Here is an 18,757-nt window from a genome sequence, read left to right as displayed (position 1 = left end):
CAATTTCGTCATCATACATCGTATGAGTTTTTAGGTTTCAACCCTAGCTTTCGTTCAGCCGCCGCCGCCGCGCCTCGTCCGATCGCGCCGCCGATGATGCTGCTCCACCCGCCTCCACCGTCGCGCCTCTCTCCGTCGCGCCGCCACCGCCGCATCTCCATCGCCGTCGCCGCGGCGCCTCTCTCCCACCGCATCGCCGCGACATCTCCACCGCCGCCGCTGTTGCGCCTCTCTCCAGTCGCGCCGCCGCCGCCGCATCTTCACCCCCCGCCGCTGTGCTTCCCTAGCGTCACCGCTGCCCCTGCCGCCGCGCGTCACTCGCGCCGTTGATGTCGCCCCCTCTTCTGCCGCTGCCGTCGCGCCTCCCCGCGTCGTTGCTGCCCTCCTCATGTCGTCCATGACCGGCTCCAACCCGTTCGCCGACGCCAACCCTCCCGATGCCCTCGACATCCGCAACCTCAACATCCACGAGCGGGTTCCCATCCGTCTTGCCCAGACCGACTCCTCCTACTAGCTTGGAAGACCTACTTCTCCCTTGTGTTCTGGGAGTACAACCTCCTCGACCATGTGGATGGCTTCGTCGACTCCAGCCTCGTGCCCGACCATCATGAGTGGTCCGCCATCAGAGCCACACTCATCCGCTGGTTATTCCTCACCATCTCGCCCGACCTCTTCCATACGGTCGTGCATGACGGCAAAGATGCCCGCGTCGTCTCGACCAAACTGAACGGACTCTTCACCGATAATCGCCTTCAACGTCATGTTTTTCTGCAGCAAGATTTTTTTGGAGGCCACTAGGACAACTCATCCATTGACGACTATCGTCCCGACTCAAGACTCTTGCGGATGAGCTCTGCGGCATTGGTGTGAAGATTGATGACGACACCCTTCTCACCACGCGCACTGTCAGCCTCAACGAGGACTTCGGCAACGCTGCGGACAACCTCTCCCTCATCACCGAGCTCTCCTTCGCCAAGTTCATGTCCTATCTTCGGCTGAAGGAACGCCGGATGAAGAAAGTGAAGAGTCGGGCCATGCACGTCGCTCTCGCCGGCGGCACCACCCGTGGTGGCCCTCCTCCACCAGCGTTTGCTTCCCAATAGCAACACGCTCCCACACCCTCGACGCAACCTCCGTTGCTGCCCTTGCCGCAGACGACCTAGGATGCTCCTCCGTTGCCTCCTGAGCCCACCAACGGGCGCCACCGCGGTGGCCGGCGCGGTGGTCGACAACAGCAGCAGCAGCAGGCGGGTGGCGCCCCTCGTCCACAACAGACGCAACAGTAGCACACCCCGCGTTGGGCCGGTGGCTACAACACGTGGATGGGTGTCGTGCACGTGTACTCGATGTCGGGACCGTCGTTCCCCGTGCCGCGACCCCCGATACATTAGGCGTACTTTGCCGCACCGCAGCCTGATACGTCCCAAACGTATCTATAATTTCTGCTTGTTCCATGATCTTTTGGGTGACATTGTTATATGTTTTTGCTACACTTTTATATCATTTTACACATATTTGGACTAACCTACTAACTCAGTGCACCCAGTGTCAGTTTCTGTCTGCTGATTTCTATTTTGCATGGGCTTTTACCCAATTTTCCAAAGCACGAAAAATCCCGATAAAAATATATAAAAATCAGCACACCAGAAGCTTCACGAATCACCGAAGATGGGCCAGAGGGGGGCCAGGGGCCGCCTAGGTGACCTGTGGGCACGACCTACCCCTTGGTCGCGCCAAGAGGCCGCCTGGGTGGGTCCCACCTCCTCTGGTGCCCTCCTTTCGCCTATATTTACCCCTTGACGAGGAAACCCCCATAGAGGATCCAAAATCGCGATTTTTCCATCTTGCCGCCGCCGCAGCGCTTCCGAGATCGGGAGCGTCAGGAGACCTCTTCCCAGCACCCTCACGAAAGGAGGATTGACCTCCGGGGGCTTGTCCACCGCCATGGACGATTCCCTGGCCTGTTGTGACTAGTCCTCCTTGGACCATGAGTCCATGACCAGTAGCTATGTGATGTCTTCTCTCCAATCTTGTGCTTCAATGGTTAGTCCTTGTGAGCTGCCCTACATGATCAAGGCATCTCTGTAATTCTCTTGCTATTGCTATGCTCGGTTTGTTGGGATCTGATGGATGACGAGATTATGTTCAGATTGTTATGAGTTATATATTTGATTATCCTTTTATATTATGTTCCTTAGTGGTTCAAGCATGTTCTCCGTTGCTATTTATTGCTTTGCCCGAGTAGTAGATTGTAACTCCAAGAGGGAGTGTTATGCATGATTGTGGGTTCATTCCCCTCGATGTCTAGCTTGAGTGACAGAAACATGAGACTAGGAGATGTGTTGTTGCCACCAGGGAGAAAACAACGATGCTTGTGATCATGGTTGCAAGGATTGTTTACCTTACGCATAGTTCGTTCATGCAGTTGTCCGTTGCTTTGAGTTTACACTTTGGGTGGGGCTCACAGCTTAAAACCGGCGAGATGTTCTGGATAGATATCTCAAGGTGGATGATTAGTAAGTAGATACTGATGAATAAACGGTCTACCTGTCTTGGTGTACTGCCCATTACTATTGAACCTCTAACTATCAAGTATCATAATTAGCATTGCGGTGCGTTCATAATTCTGTCAATTGCCCAACTGTGATTTGTTTACCCAAGCATAGTTGTTTATCGTCTTTTGGGAGAGAGACATCACTAGTGAACTGTTGGAAATATGCCCTAGAGGCAATAATAAATTAGTTATTATTATAGTACTTTGTTCGTGATAATCGTTTATTATCTATGCTATAATTGTATTGATTGGAAACACAAATACATGTGTGGATACATAGACAAAACACAGTCCCTAGTAAGTCTCTAGTTGACTAGCTCGTTGATCAAAGATGGTTAAGTTTTCCTAACCATAGACAAGTGTTGTCACTTGATGACGGGATCACATCATTAGTAGAATGATGTGATGGACTAGACCCAAATTATAAACGTAGCATGTGATCGTGTCATTTTGTTGCTACTATTTTCTGCATGTCAGTGTATCTGTTCCTATGACCATGAGATCATGCAACTCCCGAACACCGAAGGAATACCTTGTGGGTTATCAAACGTCGCAACGTAACTGGGTGAATATAAAGGTGCTCTACGAGTATCTCCAAAGGTGTCTGTTGGGTTGGCATGGATCAAGACTGGGATTTGTCACTCCGTGTAATGGAGAGGTATCTTGGGACCCACTCGGTAAGACAACATCACATATAAGCCTTGCAAGCAATGTGACTCAAGTGTAAGTCACGGGATCTTGTATTACGGAATGAGTAAAGAGAATTGCCGATAACGAGATTGAAATAGGTATAGAGATACCGACAACCAAATCTCGAGCAAGTAACATACCGAAGGACAAAGGGAATGTTATACGGGATTATAGGAATCCTTGGCACAGAGGTTTAACCGATAAGATCTTCGTAGAATATGTAGGATCCAATATGGACATCTAGGTCCCACTATTGGATATTGACTGAGGAGTGTCTTGAGTCATGTCTGCATAGTTCTCGAACCCGCAGGGTCTGTGATACGTCTCCATCGTATCTACTTTTCCGAACTCTTTTGCCCTTGTTTTGGACTCTAATTTGCATGATTTGAATGGAACTAACCCGGACTGACGCTGTTTTCAGCAGAATTGCCATGGTGTTGTTTTTGTACAGAAATAAAAGTTCTCGGAATGTCCTGAAAATTTACGGAGATTTTTTCTGGAATAAAATAAAAATACATGCGCAAAGATCCACCGGAGGGGGCGTGCCAGCGGGCCACAAGCCCACAGGCCGCGACCACCCCCTATGGCCACGCCGTGCAGGCTTGTGGGGCCCACGTGGCAGCACCGCCCCCAAACTCAGCTCTATATCTTTCGTTTCTCCTGGAAAAAAATCAGAGAGAAGGTTTCATCGCGTTTTGCGATACGGAGGCACCGCCACTTCTTGTTCTTCATCTGGAGGGCAGATCTGGAGTCCGTTTCGGGCTCCGGAGAGGGGAAATCGTCGCCATCGTCATCATCAACCTTTCTCCATCGACAATTCCATGATGCTCTTCATCGTTCGTGAGTAATCTCATCGTAGGCTTGCTGGACGGTGATGAGTTGGATGAGATCTATCATGTAATCGAGTTAGTTCTTGACGGGGATTGATCCCTAGTATGCACTATGTTCTATATTGATGTTGCTACTACTTGGCTATGCTTAATGCTTGTCACTAGGGCCCAAGTGCCATGATTTCAGATCTGAACCTATTATATTTTCGCCAATATATGTGTGTTTTAGATCCTATCTTGCAAGTTGTAGTCACCTACTATGTGTTATGACCCGGCAACCCCGGAGTGATAATAGCCGGAACCACTCCCGGAGATGACCATAGTATGAGGAGTTCATGTATTCACCACGTGTTAATGCGTTGATCCGGTTCTTTATTAAAAGGAGAACCTTAATATTCTGTACTTTCCATTAGGACCCCGCTGCCACGGGAGAGATGGACAATAGATGTCATGCAAGTTCTTTTCCCTAAGCACGTATGACTACATACGGAATACATGCCTACATTAGATTGATGAACGGGAGCTAGTTACATATCTCTCTGTGTTACAACTGTTACATGATGAATCATATCCGTCATACTCATCCATCACCGATCCACTGCCTACGAGTCTTTTACTACTGGTCCTTGCTACCTTACTTTGTCTAGGCTTGTCCCTTGCTACAAAAGGGATTGGGCCACTTTGCTGCTACTGTTGCTACTGCTGTCACTTTGCTGCTACTCTTGCTACTGTTGTCACTTTGCTGCTGCTATTACTGCTGTTCCTTGCTACTCCGCTGTTACTCGTTGCAAGATCTTTTCCGACACTGTTGTCGGGGAAGAATAGTTGCTCGTCAATGTACCTTTTTCTGGCGCCATTGATACAACTGTTAGGAATAGTCTGCCGTCAACAGATCATTTCTGGCACCGTTGTTATCATACTACTTTGCTACTGATATTTTTCTTGCAGATACTAATCTTTCAGGTGTGGTTGAATCTGACACATTCAGCTGCTAATACTTGAGAATATTCTTTCGCTTCCCGTCTTGGCGAATCAATAAATTTGGGTTGAATACTCTACCCTCGAAAACTGTTGCGATCCCATACGCTTGTGGGACATCAAGGTTTTTTTCTGGCGCCGTTGCCGGGGAAGCACAGCTATATTCTCTGAGTCACTTGGGATTGACGTTTGCTGATCACTATGAGGAATCCGAAAGATGCAAGAACTAAAATCCTAACTTCCACTACGAGGAGAGGTAAGGAACTGCCATCTAGCTCTGCACTTGATTCACCTTCAGTTTTGAGTAAGTTTGCGACATCACCTCCTGCTAAAAATCTTGATATGTCACCTGTGCTTGGTGATGCTACTTCTGCTGCCCATGATGCTTATGATGATGCTATGCTAGATACTATGCCTGATGATGCTATGCTTGATACTATGCCTGATGATGCCATGTTTGATACTATGCCTACTATGCTTGATACTGCTTTGCCACTTGGTGCCCTTGATGCACATATTGCTAGAGTTGCTGCTAGATGTGATGATACTTCTGAGACTGCTGATACTATTGAAGTAGAACCTGCTACTATGCCTGAATTGCCTGTTATGCCTAATACGCGCTATGTTATGGAGGGAGAGATAGCTGAGGATTTTCTTGCGTGTAAGGATAGCTATGATGTTGAGAAACTTTTGCGCAAGTGGAAAGAAAAATCTCTGAACGCTAGGATGAAATACGACCCGAAGTTTGCCACTTCGCCTATCTTTGTGACCGATAAGGATTATGAATTCTCTGTCGACCCTGAGTTAATCACTCTGGTCGAATCTGATCCCTTTCACGGTTACGAGTCTGAAACGGTTGTAGCCCATCTTACCAAACTGCACGATATAGCCACCCTATTCACTAGTGAGGAAAAGATTCGCCACTACTACATGCTCAAGCTGTTTCCTTTCTCGCTAAAGGATGATGCTAAGACTTGGTTCACTTCTCTTGCTCCTGGTTGTGTGCGTAGCCCCCAGGATATGGTCTACTACTTCTCTGAAAAATATTTCCCTCTCCATAAGAAGCAAGCTGCCTTGCAGGAAATATACAACTTTACTCAAGCTCAAGAAGAGAGTCTCCCACAAGCTTGGGGGAGGCTTATCCACCTACTGAATTCTTTGCTTGATCACTCTCTTGAGAAGAATGAAATACTTGATATCTTCTATAATGGACTTACTGATGCTTCCAAAGACTACCTAGATTATTGTGCCGGTAGTGTTTTTAGGGAACGAACTGTAGAACAAGCTGAGATTCTACTGAACAACATCTTGTGCAATGAGAATGCTTGGACTATTCCCGAACCACCTCCTAAGCCAACTCCAAAGAAAAGAGGTATTCTATTCCTCAGTCCTCAAGATATGCAAGAAGCCAAGAAATCTATGCGAGAGAAAGGCATTAAATCTGAAGATGTCAAAAATCTACCACCTATCAAAGAGATCATGGTCTCGATAACTCGATACAAGTAGTAGAAGTAAATTCTCTGCGTAGGTTTGATGAGAGTGATATTCCTTTTGATAAACCTGATAGCTTATGCATGGATAAATTTGATAAATTTGTTGCCAAACAATAGAGTTTCAATGATTATGTTAGCAAACAATTGGAACAGAATGCTCGTATGCTTAGTCATTTAAGTGCTTGTGTGGACAGAAATGTCAACGATCTTAAGCTTGTGAGTAAACATGCTTCTATGGTTACTACTCAAGTAGAACAAGTACTTAAAGCTCAGAATGACTTGCTCAATGAGTTGAATGACAATTCCGTTAGAGTCGTCACTAGAGGCGGTAGAATGACCCAAGAACCTCTGTATCCTGAGGGTCATCCGAAGAGAATTGAACAAGATTCTCAAGGAGTTAGCACTCATGCACCTAGTCATCCTAAGAAGAAGAAATATGATAGGAACCTGCACGCTAGCAACCCTGTTGCTGCTACACCTGAGAGTCCAAACGATGCCTCTGTCTCTGATGCTGAAACACAATCTGGTGATGAACATGAGCCTAATGATAATATCAATAGTGATGTTCATGAAGATGCTCAACCTAGCAATGAAAAGGATGTGGAGATTGAACCTGTTGATCTTGATAACCCATAGCCTAAGAATAAGAGATACGATAAGAATGACTTCACTGCTAGGAAGCATGGTAAAGAAAGGGAACCATGGGTTCAGAAACCCATGCCCTTTCCTCCCAAACCATCCAAGAAAAAGGACGATGAGGATTTTGAGCAATTCGTTGAAATGATCAGACCTGTCTTTCTGCAGATGCGTTTGACGGATATGCTCAAGATGTCTCCGTATGCTAAGTACATGAAAGATATTGTGACCAATAAGAGGAGGATACCTGAGGTTGAGATTTCCACCATGCTCGCCAACTACACTTTCAAGGGTGGAACTCCGAAGAAACTAGGTGATCCCGGTGTGCCCACTATACCTTGCTCCATTAAAGGCAACTACGTTAGAACTGCGTTATGCGATCTTGGAGCCGGTGTTAGTGTTATGCCTCTCTCTCTTTATCGTAGACTTGAACTGGATAAGTTGACACCCACTGAAATCTCTGTGCAAATGGCCAACAAATCAACTGCTTTCCCTATCGGCATTTGCGAGGATGTGCCTGTTGTGGTTGCTAACACCACTATATTAACAAACTTTGTTATCTTGGATATTCCCGAGGATGATGCCATGGCGGTCATCCTTGGAAGACCCTTTTTAAACACTGCAGGGGCTGTTATAGATTGCAACAAAGGCAATGTCACTTTCCATGTCAACGGTAATGAGCATGCGGTGCACTTTTCGAAGAAACAATATCGAGTACATTGCATCAATGCTATCAAAAAAACTTCATCGATTCTTATTGGGAGCTTTGAATGCCCTATTCCTCGTGTCAAGATGAAGTATGACTTGCTTGTTGGGGAGATTCACATCCCCATTGAGGTAACCTAGTGACTATTCGAAAATTCTCCGTTCTCTTTTGCGATTCGAGGGGACTTGATCAACCCCATTGACGGATTTCTTTCGATGACCATGAGATGGATGAACCAAGGAGTCACAAACCTCTATTCCAAGCTTTCACTTTAGGTTGCTTAGAAGAAAAATGATAGGTTTAGTTTAGTTTCCCCTGTATTCTACTTTAGCGTCCGGTAGAAAAGTACCCCGGAAATAAAAGTTCTCCGAACGCTGTGAAAATCAAGTATGATTTTTTCTGGATTTTTTGAAAAATACTGAGACAAAGAGTCTGTCTCGGGGCCATACCAGTGGGCCACAAGCCCTAGGGGCGCGGGCACCCCCTGGCTGCGCCACCTAGGCTTGTGGGGCCCACAGGCACCCCCTCCACTCATTCTTGCTCTCATCTGGTTCTCCTACCTCCGGAAAAAATTGTTTCGCAACTCAAACCTGTGTTCTTGCTCCTCTTGCTGGGATTTTCGATCTCTTTGCTCAAATCACCGTTCTCCGAACTGTTTTGGGGAAATTACTCCTTGGTAAGTGACTCCTCCATTGGTCCAATTAGTTTTTGCTCTAGTGCCTTATACTCCGCGTATTTTTGCTGCCTTGGTGACCATGTTATTGAGCTTTGCATGCTGATTCTAGCGGGTCCCAAGTAGTTTTGATGCGTAATATGGTATCTAGGCACTTGTGGGAGTAGTTGCTACAAGTTTCGTTGAGACTTATTCACTTTTCCTTAGAATCACTAAAAATTTCAGAAATTTTCAGAGATAGAAAAGGGAAAGATGAGGAGGTTCTTAAGAGGCTCGTCAAGCCGTGACCCCAAGGATGATGGGAGTGAGAAGAAGCCCAAGTATCTGGTCCCTCGAGTCGCAGAAGTTCGAGCGTGCGAGTGGCCAAGCGACGTGTTCTTACGCGCCGCTGGAATTTATGAGGACTTTTATCACTTGGTGGAGAACGCGGGCCTTACCGCCTTTGTTGAAGATAAGTGTCCGCAATACCTCCTCCTCACTAATATCTTCGTACAAAGCTTTAACTTCTATCCGAGGAAGAATCCTCCTATGGCTGAGTTTAAACTTTATGATATCCCCCAGCGCATGTCACTCCAGGATTTTTGCAATGTTTGCAAATTACCTTATGTTGGGGATATTCATGAACCTCGTCCACGGGACGTGGAAGCTTTCATTGGTACAATTGTTGTAGGAGAGGAGAGAGGAGTGTCTTGCGCTAGAGCTGCTAGCATACATTTTCCCGTGCTTCGGTACTTCTCACTATTTGTGGGAAAATGTTTGATTGGCCGTGGGAAAGCTGGGTTACTTAGTTCCCCGTATCTTGCGGTCTTGCGCGAAGCCCTTTATAGCAATAAAACTTATAGCCTAGGCGCAATAGTAGCTCAACGGTTGAACCTAAACCGTTCTAAAGGCGTTGTCTATGGAGGTATCTACGTTACTCGTCTTGCTAGACACTTTGAGATGCCTATTAGACTGGACGAGGAAGAAGAGATTCTTCTTCCCGAGAGATATCTAGATTACGATAGCATGGTTCGCCATGACTTTCTTGATAGAGATATAAGTAGAAGGATGATTTATAACCTGGTACTTAGTCCGGGTACTCGTGAGACTATTACTTTGCCTGCTCCTTCTTTGTTCAATCTTCATGCAGGCAGGTACACTATTATGCCCTCGGACATCTACGCATATTGGGGCTTGGCCCAACCACAGGTGCCCGTGCCCGAGCCACCAGTCGAGTACCAGATGCCAGTTTATCAGTGGGAGCCAGAGGAGCTCTCACAGCAGTGGCATCCTCAGTCCACTCCGGAGTACCCCGGAGCTGGTTACTTCCCTCCTTGGGAGTAGACCAACTTAGGCCAAAAGCCTAAGCTTGGGGGAGTACGTGTTCTGACCGACTTTACATTCTTGCTTATGCTTTCACTTTGTTAGCCGGTGTTCACACTTTGCCACGATATCATCCATGTCAGTTTATTTTCTTTTTCTCGTTTTCTTTTCGTGTGTCTGTCTAGTTGAAAAAAAAACCAAAAATATTTTCTTTTTCTTCTTTTGCTTGTTGGGAGCTTTCCCGTGTAGATAGTTTCCTTTTTCTTTGGGTCAAGGTAGAAGACCATGGTTACAGTGTTTAGTGGCTCTTGCATGCATACCTATTTAGCTTTCAAAGAGCCATATTACTTTGTCTTCTCCTTTGTGTTTGCCTGCTGATTCAAGCTTTAATCCAATGCACGAGCACTCTTATTATTGTTCACATCGTTCGGTCGTGCAAGTGAAAGGCAATAATGATGATATATGATGAATTGACTGAGCCTGGAAAAGCTGGTATGAACTCGATCTATTTTGTTTTTGTAAATATGACTAGCTCATCATGCCTGATTCAGCTTTGTTGTGAGAGAAACATGTTTGCAATGACAACTTAGAGATCATAGTTCCTTATGCCATGCTTACTTAGCTAGGAGCTTATAATGGTCTGTCTTGGTTGCCCACATGAATGTTGAGATGACTATGATGTAGTATGATAGGATGGTATCCTCCTTTGAATGTTTCAAGTGGCTTGACTTGGCGCATGTTCACGCATGTAGTTGAAACAAAATCAACATAGCCTCTATGATGTTCATGTTCATGGTGATTTATGTCCTACTCATGCTTGCACTCAATGTTAGTTAATCTCAGTGCATTTTGATTAGTGTTGTCGCTCTCTAGTTGGTCGCTTCCCAGTCTTTTGCTAGCCTTCACTTGTACTAAGCGGGAATACTGCTTGTGCATCCACCTCCATAAACCCAAAGTTGTGCCATATGAGTCCACCATACCTACCTATGTGCGGTATCTACCTGCCGTTCCAAGTAAATTTGCATGTGCCACTCTCTAAATCTTCAAGAAATAATCTGTTTTGCATGCCCGAACCTCTCATGTGGTGACAGGGGGCTATTGGTATCTTCCATGCTAGGCGTATTATCCTCGATATGTGTTTATTCACTATCATTCACGAGAAAGGGGTCGGTAATTGGAATTCCCAGTTCCATGCTCAAATCGAAAAGATAATTGCGAACAAAACTCCCCCAGGATTGTTGTTGGTATGGACGGTACCCGAGGATTCGGCTAGCCGTGGAGTGTGATTGATTGGTGGTGGGGGAGTCAAAACTTTACTTTTCTGTTTGGGAAACGCCTATAGCATGTGTAGCATGGAAGATGTTGAGAACTCTTAGTCATTGCGTTGACAATGAAAGCATGCCACCAAAATTATTATCTTTGTTTTCAAAGCTTGAGCTTTGGCACCTCTGCAAATCAATGCTTCCCTCTGCGAAGGGCCTGTCTATTTATGTTCCTGTTGAGTCATCCTCCTCTTACAAAAGCACCAATTAGAGAGCACCTATGTCATTTTTATGCTTTGCTTTTTAACTGTGTTGAGTATGACTATGACTGGATCTTCATTGCCATGAATTACAATCTTTAGTGAGCCCTTGGTCTTTGAAGGTGCTCTGCATTTATGATTTGCGGTCTCAGAAAGAGCTAGCGAGATACCATCTATTCGTACTGGTTCATGTTGTTTTGATTGAAGTGTTTACACTTGAGGCTTACTAGCAAAAGAGCCCTTGCGCTGCAACGGAAGAGAAAATAACAAACGCTTTGAACACAATATATTTTCACATGGCATCACATTTGTGTTTTCGACAATGGCCGTACTGATCACACAACAAAAATGCGTTTGAATGTACAGTCACTCGGAATAAGATGAGAAATATGTTGTTTCTTTCCACGGCGTTTTCCAAAGGTGTGCATGTGTAGTTAATGATGTTTTCTTTCCTCTCAATTTGATTTTAATTTAATGGATGTTTATTGCAATTCGTATGTCGCCGGAAAGAGAGAAAAGAAGGTCATGCAATACAGATTAAGTTTGCATTAAAAATAATATTTAAGAAGTATTCAACAGCTAAAAATAACATCCTATTTAGATTCTATATATTTTTTAATCAAGTTTTATATATAACATGTTAAAATCGGAGTTACGGTTTAAAAGATATGGATAATTTTGTTTTAGATAAAATTTGGATCAATTAACTAAAAAGTCAGGATTTTTTTTGTTAAAACGAAAAAACGTTTCGGTTGACTTAAATACGGAGTGCGGGTTGATTACCTGAAACATGAGGGGGTTTTCGAAAAAATGCAAAAAAGATTCATTTTCTGACTTAAATCTGGATTGCGGGTTGATTTCAGGAAACGTCAGGGGCTTTTTTATAAAAGTGGCACGACGGACGACAAAAGCAGTCGGCGCTTTATTATTAGGGAGAGATATATTAGCAAAAGGGCCCGTACGTTGCAATGGGAGAAAAAACCATGCGCTCTTAATTTATAAAAATGGTCTATAATCTGAGTGTTCGTAGTTACGGCACAAACAAATATAGTCTTACCCTATAAAAGTTCAGTTCAAGATTCCATAGGTCTTCTATTTTAACACTGTAGCGACCGGACTCAAGACGAGTCAAGCCTCTGTGTTTCCGTGCCATCCCTGGATCAGTATGCTGGCACACACAGTACATCAATGTATATATCAAAGTGCAATCACATGTAAATAGCGTAAAACTGATATATACCTTAAATATCTCAGCGGAAGCAGTCAAGGGAGTGGAGTCCCAAAAAACACCAACGGCAAGTTGAGTGTAGACCGTAACCCTGAATCGTACTCTTACTCGTCGAAGAAAAATATCTGCAACATAAGACGTTGCAGCCGTGTAGGTCAGCATATTGAATATGCCGGCAAGTCACATATGAGAGGGGGTAAAATAATAATCAACTATCTCTACATGCATATATGGCAGGTGGGGCTATAAGTTTTTAGCGAAAAGCAAGTTTTCTCCTACATCAAGAGGGGCTAAAAGAAAAATGTTACTACAAAGGTTGGTTGTTAACGAGATGGTTCCGCCAACCAGTTCTCGTATCTGAGTTGTCAATAATTACCCTCTTCAAATATATATAATGGTGATGAGAAATCCAGATAACTTCAGTTCCTTTGGCTCAAGTTGTCCATGACCGTGGACACGGCTAATTGATTAGGTTTGAATACTCTGCAGAGTTTTGCACACGTTCCCCACAAGATTTGATCGCCTCCGTGTAGGTCCTCGCACTTCAGGGTGTTTGAAGACCGGATGATCAAAACATGGTCTTTCAACGGGTCCCTCTAAATCCTATCGGTGCCCATCCATTCCTACCGTTCGTCTACATCTGCTAGCACCGCCTGTCCAGAGTCGCCGCGTTGTCCAACCAAGCCAGAGCCTATAATGACTTGTGGCTGTGCAGGTAAGCCTTGGGTCTTGAAAATATCCGTCCGTCTCTTTGAGCCTGGGTGAAGCTTTCCGCAGGATGACATGGCCTCTCCAGCATCCCGGGCATCCACTGGGTTTTCCAGGGAGCCGATCAACCGTCCTTCACCCAGTGTTGCATTGCGTCCGAGGTCTTGAAGATCTTGTCTTAACCGGTCTTGATTATTATATCAACCTCACATCACTCGTGGTATACACTCAACCGATAACCCGTCTACTTAAGCATAGCATTAAGAAATTGTCGTCCCGGGGCCAAGTATCGGGGTTGTTGTGTTCCTACCACATGATACTACAACTTATACTAAAATTTCCAAGTACCTAAGCAGCATGCAATTGGGCATAGGATGGTAGAACTACAATGCATAAAACGTAGGTGATAGTATGATCAAAGTGACTTGCCTTGATGATAGTTGTCCTGCTCGAGCGTCTCTAAGTAACACGCTTCGCACTCCGGACGATCTACCGATACAAACACAAATCACACCATAAGCAATTCAATCATGCCACAAGTAAAAATAACATCACATGCAATGATTTGCTAAAGACTACGCAAAAGAATTCAACGCGCGCAGGTATGGCAGAAACTTGTTTCTGTTGAAAACACTAGTAAAAATACTTTAAAAATTCTGAAACTTCTACCACAGTAAGATTTTATCAATAGAAAACAGTAGCAAAAGGAATCAACTCAAAATCACTTTTCAAACTCCTGGAATAGGCAAAACAAGGTTTAAACTAAATCTGCTCTAACTTATATTTTAAAATTTCAAACATAGACAAATCATATGTTTTTAAAAACTACAGAAAATTTGTGAGCTACTGAAAAAAGAATCAATGTCATTGGACTTAGGGATAAAAAGTTGTGGCCAAAACAAAATTGAAAGTTTCTGTTTTTGTAATATAGACAGGAAATTACAAAACTACTAGTGCTAAAAGAGGGTATATGTGGCAAGTTGCTAGTGGCTGAGAGGGGTGTTTGTTGCTGCGCTATGGGCAAACGGCCGAGCTCTAACAAAAGTGCTGGCTAATTGATAAGTGAAAATAAAACCCACTGGTTTTCTAAGATAAACCGAACAGGTATCTAGTGATCTAATCTAGACCATCCTCTTAGATCCAACTGTTATAAAACAAAAAGAAGAAAAATAACAGAGAGGGGAGTTACCTTCGGCTGGGGAGTTGCTTCCTCGGAGGCTGGCAATGGCCGATGGTGGTGTGGGGTGCCGGTGGGGTGGGGAGGGGCCGGCGGGAATGGGGAAGGGGGGGGGCGAGGGTGGGGGCTCCAGGGAGGGGGAAAGGCCGAAGGGGAGGGAGTGTAGGGGGGTGGGGCGAGGTGGCAAAAACTGCTGGTGGCGTGGGGAGGGGCCGCTGGATGCTGCTGCTCGTCGTGGTGATGGGATGGGGAAGGGGGCGAGGTGTGCAGGGGGGGGGGGGGGGCGAAGGTGGTGATGGCGCTGCCGAGCTGCTGCTGGTTCCAAAGGGGGCGAGGTGGAGGGTGGCTGTAGGGGTAGAGGCGAGGTGGAAAAGTTACTGGTGATGTTGCTGGTCGTTGGTTCCAGGGGGAGGAGGCGAGGTGGGGGAGTTGCTGGTGGTCAGGGGGGCGAGGTGGCGTGGTGGAGGTACAAGGGGGCGAGGTGGAGGAAACTCCTGGCAAGTTTTTCCGGTGATAACTCCAGCGAGGGTGCGCGAGCTAGAGGCGAGGAGATGGGGTTTTCTCAGGAAAAATGGAGAGAGGAGGGCAGTGGGAATTTATAGGCGGTCTCGGATGGCGCCCGGAAGGAAGGAGGAGGGAGATCGGGAAGGAGGGGATTCCTTCCTCCATGGATGGAAGGTTTCTGTCACGTGGGAGAGATGGAGGTAGGAGAAGATCCCTTGTTGGGCCAAAAATAGGAAAGTGTTTAATGGGCCAGGGGTATTTCCTAATAAAAGTGATCTCCTTCCTATTTTCAAAACTAGGAAACTAAAACGTTATAAAGGAAACCAAATCAATTCGGAATAAAGAGTTTTTATATACTAAAATTATCAGAAAAATAAAATATAAAAGATGGGCATTTTTCCACGGCAAAAATAAAAACTTCAGAAAAAATTATTTTTCCAAAATCCCTAAAAGCATTATTTCTTTTTGTAAACAATTTTCAAATGATCCTCTAAGTTTGAGGGTTCAAATAACTTTCAAAATGCCCGTGGGTTCGAGGGTCATGTTCCTCCGCTCTAGAATGTATTTCCCGGCATTTCTTGCACGAAGAAAACGAATGGAAATGCAAAAGAATTCAATGCAAATATCTCTGTTCAAATTCTTTGTGGTTGAAGAAGTCATGTCATCTTCTCTCGTTGCTTTTAAAAGATTGAATTTGAATTCACCGGAGAAGGGGAAAGTCATTTTATTCCCTCTCATTCAAAAGTTTCGAAAAGTTTCAATTTCACACAAGTTTCCATCACTCAAGCAACCAACAAACAATCAATCTAATAATTATATTAACATTCCAAAATTTATAATTTTGGGATGTTACAAACTACCACACTTAAAATGAATATCGTCCTCGAGATTCGAAGAGGCTAGAAAGAAAGGTTAGGGTTTGGGGGTCTTCTAACAATCCAATCTCCGGCAAGGTGGGATGCTACCACGCTTAAAATGAGAGATACTGGTCCCTCAAAATGCTTTAACGATCCTCTGGGGTTTTGGCATCTGACATCGCACAGTCTTCATATTAAATCCTTTGGTGATGCTCTCCCGTTGATATAAGCTTCTTCCGTTACTAGGTCTTCTTAACTAACAGTCTCGTGGTCAATTCTAAATAACATATCGATGGTTCTCATGGTGGTCTACCATTTGTGGTTATCCCGCAGAGAGAGGGGTCTTGGTTTCATTCTTACCGTAAAATTTCCTATGCGTGACAACAAGTGCCATGTACATGGGGCTTTTCTTATACCACTCTAAGGCTTAAACAAAAGCTTCAAAGAACGTCGTCTCTCTCTATGGGTAAGTCTCTCAGATTTACCATTCCGAATAGCAAGATAAATGATAAGAGTAAGTCGTCATGGTGATCAATCCATTCCGCACCCAAATCATTTCTCTGTATAAGGTTTAGCGAATCTCGCATTCTAACACTTGGGCATTCTCACAAGCGTTGCAGAGTTTCTCTTGTCCACGGACGAAGTTCGGATAAACCATTGGTTCTGCAAGCTGAACAAAACATCTATCGTTTCTTCACCACTCTCAGGTTGTCGTATGCTCCTAAGAAAACGTTTGCTGATCCGTCATAGCTTCTTCCATAAATCATATTCATTTCATAATCAATCCTTTATTACATCCTTGCTTTCTTCTCAAAAAATTCAATTCAAAAGGTACTCTATTACAATTGCTGCCATCCACATTGTTCGGTATGGTCAAGCTTCAGCAGCGTGTTCGCCTCATTCGACCGCGACGCCGACGGCAAGATCTCGGCGGCGGAGCTGCGGCTGTGCATGAAGGCGGCGCTAGGCAAGGACGTGTCGGCGGAGGACGCCGAGGCGCTCGTGGCCTTGGCCGACGCGGACGGAGACCGGCTGCTAGACGAGCAGGAGTTCCTCCGGCTGGTGGCGCGGCCGGAGACGGAGGAGGAGGAGGAGCGGTGCAGGGGGCAGAGGGAGGCGTTCGCGATGTACGAGGTGAAGGGCGAAGGGTGCATCACGCCATCGAGCCTGATGCGGATGCTCGCCAGGATGGGGTCCGAGCAGGGCATCGAGGAGTGCCGCGCCATGATCCGCAGGTTTGATTTGAATGGAGACGGAGTGGTTTGCTTCAAAGAGTTCAAGGTTATGATGGATGCGTAGCAGTTTGCCCATCGGCGAGTCTACTGATCTGACCTGATCGGCAGCAGCCTGGAGTGCGGCGACGGGGACGATTGCGGCGGGAGCATCGTGTCGGACGGGTTCGTGTCATTCCGGTTTAATTACCTAAAAGACAGGGATTTTTTTTTAAACGACAGTGGTGGATTTTCCGACGGAAACAATAGCCTCTTTATTATTAGGTAAAGATTATTATTTGCTCGCTAGTTGATTATGCCATTGATATGAGTTTACCGTGAGACTTAGATGTCATTTGCTTATGTGGTTTGCTTGTGATCTTGCTGAAACTCTGGTTATGAGTTAGACATAGTTGCAACAACAAGATCAAACAGAGTTCGTCAAAGTTTTTCTTTTGACTCTTTTAGTTTGTCAACTGAATTGCTTGAGGACAAGCAAGGCTTTAAGCTTGGGGGAGTTGATACGTCTCCGTCGTATGTACTTTTCCGAACTCTTTTGCCCTTGTTTTGGACTTTAATTTGCATGATTTGCATGGAACTAACCCGGACTGACGCTGTTTTCAGCAGAATTGCCATGGTGTTGTTTTTGTGCAGAAATGAAAGTTCTCGGAATGTCCTGAAAATTTACGGAGATTTTTTCCGGAATAAAAGAAAAATACCTGCACAAAGATCCACCGGATGGGGCGTGCCAGTGCGCCGCCACATCTTGTTCTTCATCTGGAGGGCAGATCTGGAGTCCGTTTCGGCCTCCGGAGAGGGGAAATCGTCGCCATCGTCATCATCAACCTTTCTCCATCGACAATTCCATGATGCTCTTCATCGTTCGTGAGTAATCTCATCGTAAGATTGCTGGACGGTGATGAGTTGGATGAGATCTATCATGTAATCGAGTTAGTTCTTGACGGGGATTGATCCCTAGTATCCACTATGTTCTAGATTGATGTTGCTACTACTTGGCTATGCTTAATGCTTGTCACTAGGGCCCGAGTGCCATGATTTCAGATCTGAACCTATTATGTTGTCGCCAATATATGTGTGTTTTAGATCCTATCTTGCAAGTTGTAGTCACCTACTATGTGTTATGACCCGGCAACCCTGGAGTGACAACAGCCGGAACCACTCCCGGAGATAACCATAGTATGAGGAGTTCATGTATTCACCGCATGTTAATGCATTGGTCCGGTTCTTTATTAAAAGGAGAAACTTAATATCCCGCAGTTTCCATTAGGACCCCGCTGCCACGGGAGGGATGGACAACAGATGTCATGCAAGTTCTTTTCCCTAAGCACGTATGACTACATACGAAATACATGCCCAGATTAGATTGATGAACGGGAGCTCGTTACATATCTCTCCGTGTTATAGCTGTTACATGATGAATCATATCCCTCATACTCATCCATCACCGATCTGTTGGGGAACGTCGCATGGGAAACAAAAATTTTCCTACGCGCACGAAGACCTATCATGGTGATGTTCATCTATGAGAGGGGATTTCCGATATACGTACCCTTGCAGATCGCACAGGAGAAGCGTTAGTGAACACGGTTGATGTAGTGGAATGTCCTCACGTCCCCGATCTGCCCCACGAACCGTCCCACGAACCGTCCCGCGATCCGTCCCACGAT

The 18,757-nt window shown here is 45.3% G+C and overlaps 1 protein-coding gene across 1 annotated transcript; it reads left to right on the top strand.

Annotated features, from left to right (window-relative positions):
• Positions 1–1,164: 1,164 nt before the first annotated feature.
• Positions 1,165–17,157, top strand: LOC123396799 (putative calcium-binding protein CML19). The gene is made up of 2 exons (XM_045091621.1): positions 1,165–1,305; positions 16,690–17,157. The coding sequence occupies exons 1-2, from the start codon at positions 1,165–1,167 to the stop codon at positions 17,155–17,157; spliced, it is 609 nt and encodes a 202-aa protein (XP_044947556.1).
• Positions 17,158–18,757: the final 1,600 nt, after the last annotated feature.

The sequence above is a fragment of the Hordeum vulgare genome, chromosome 5H (assembly GCF_904849725.1).
Source record: "Hordeum vulgare subsp. vulgare chromosome 5H, MorexV3_pseudomolecules_assembly, whole genome shotgun sequence".
Classification (NCBI taxonomy): domain Eukaryota; kingdom Viridiplantae; phylum Streptophyta; class Magnoliopsida; order Poales; family Poaceae; genus Hordeum; species Hordeum vulgare.
This window is presented reverse-complemented; position numbering and strand designations above follow the sequence as displayed.

Excerpts from the sequence above, each read along its gene's own strand:
- LOC123396799 (XM_045091621.1), top strand. The coding sequence starts at position 1,165 with ATGCTCCTCCGTTGCCTCCTGAGCCCACCAACGGGCGCCACCGCGGTG. Across the intron at positions 1,306-16,689 it reads GCACACCCCGCGTTGGGCCG|GTACTCTATTACAATTGCTG; the intron begins GTGGCTACAACA and ends TCAATTCAAAAG.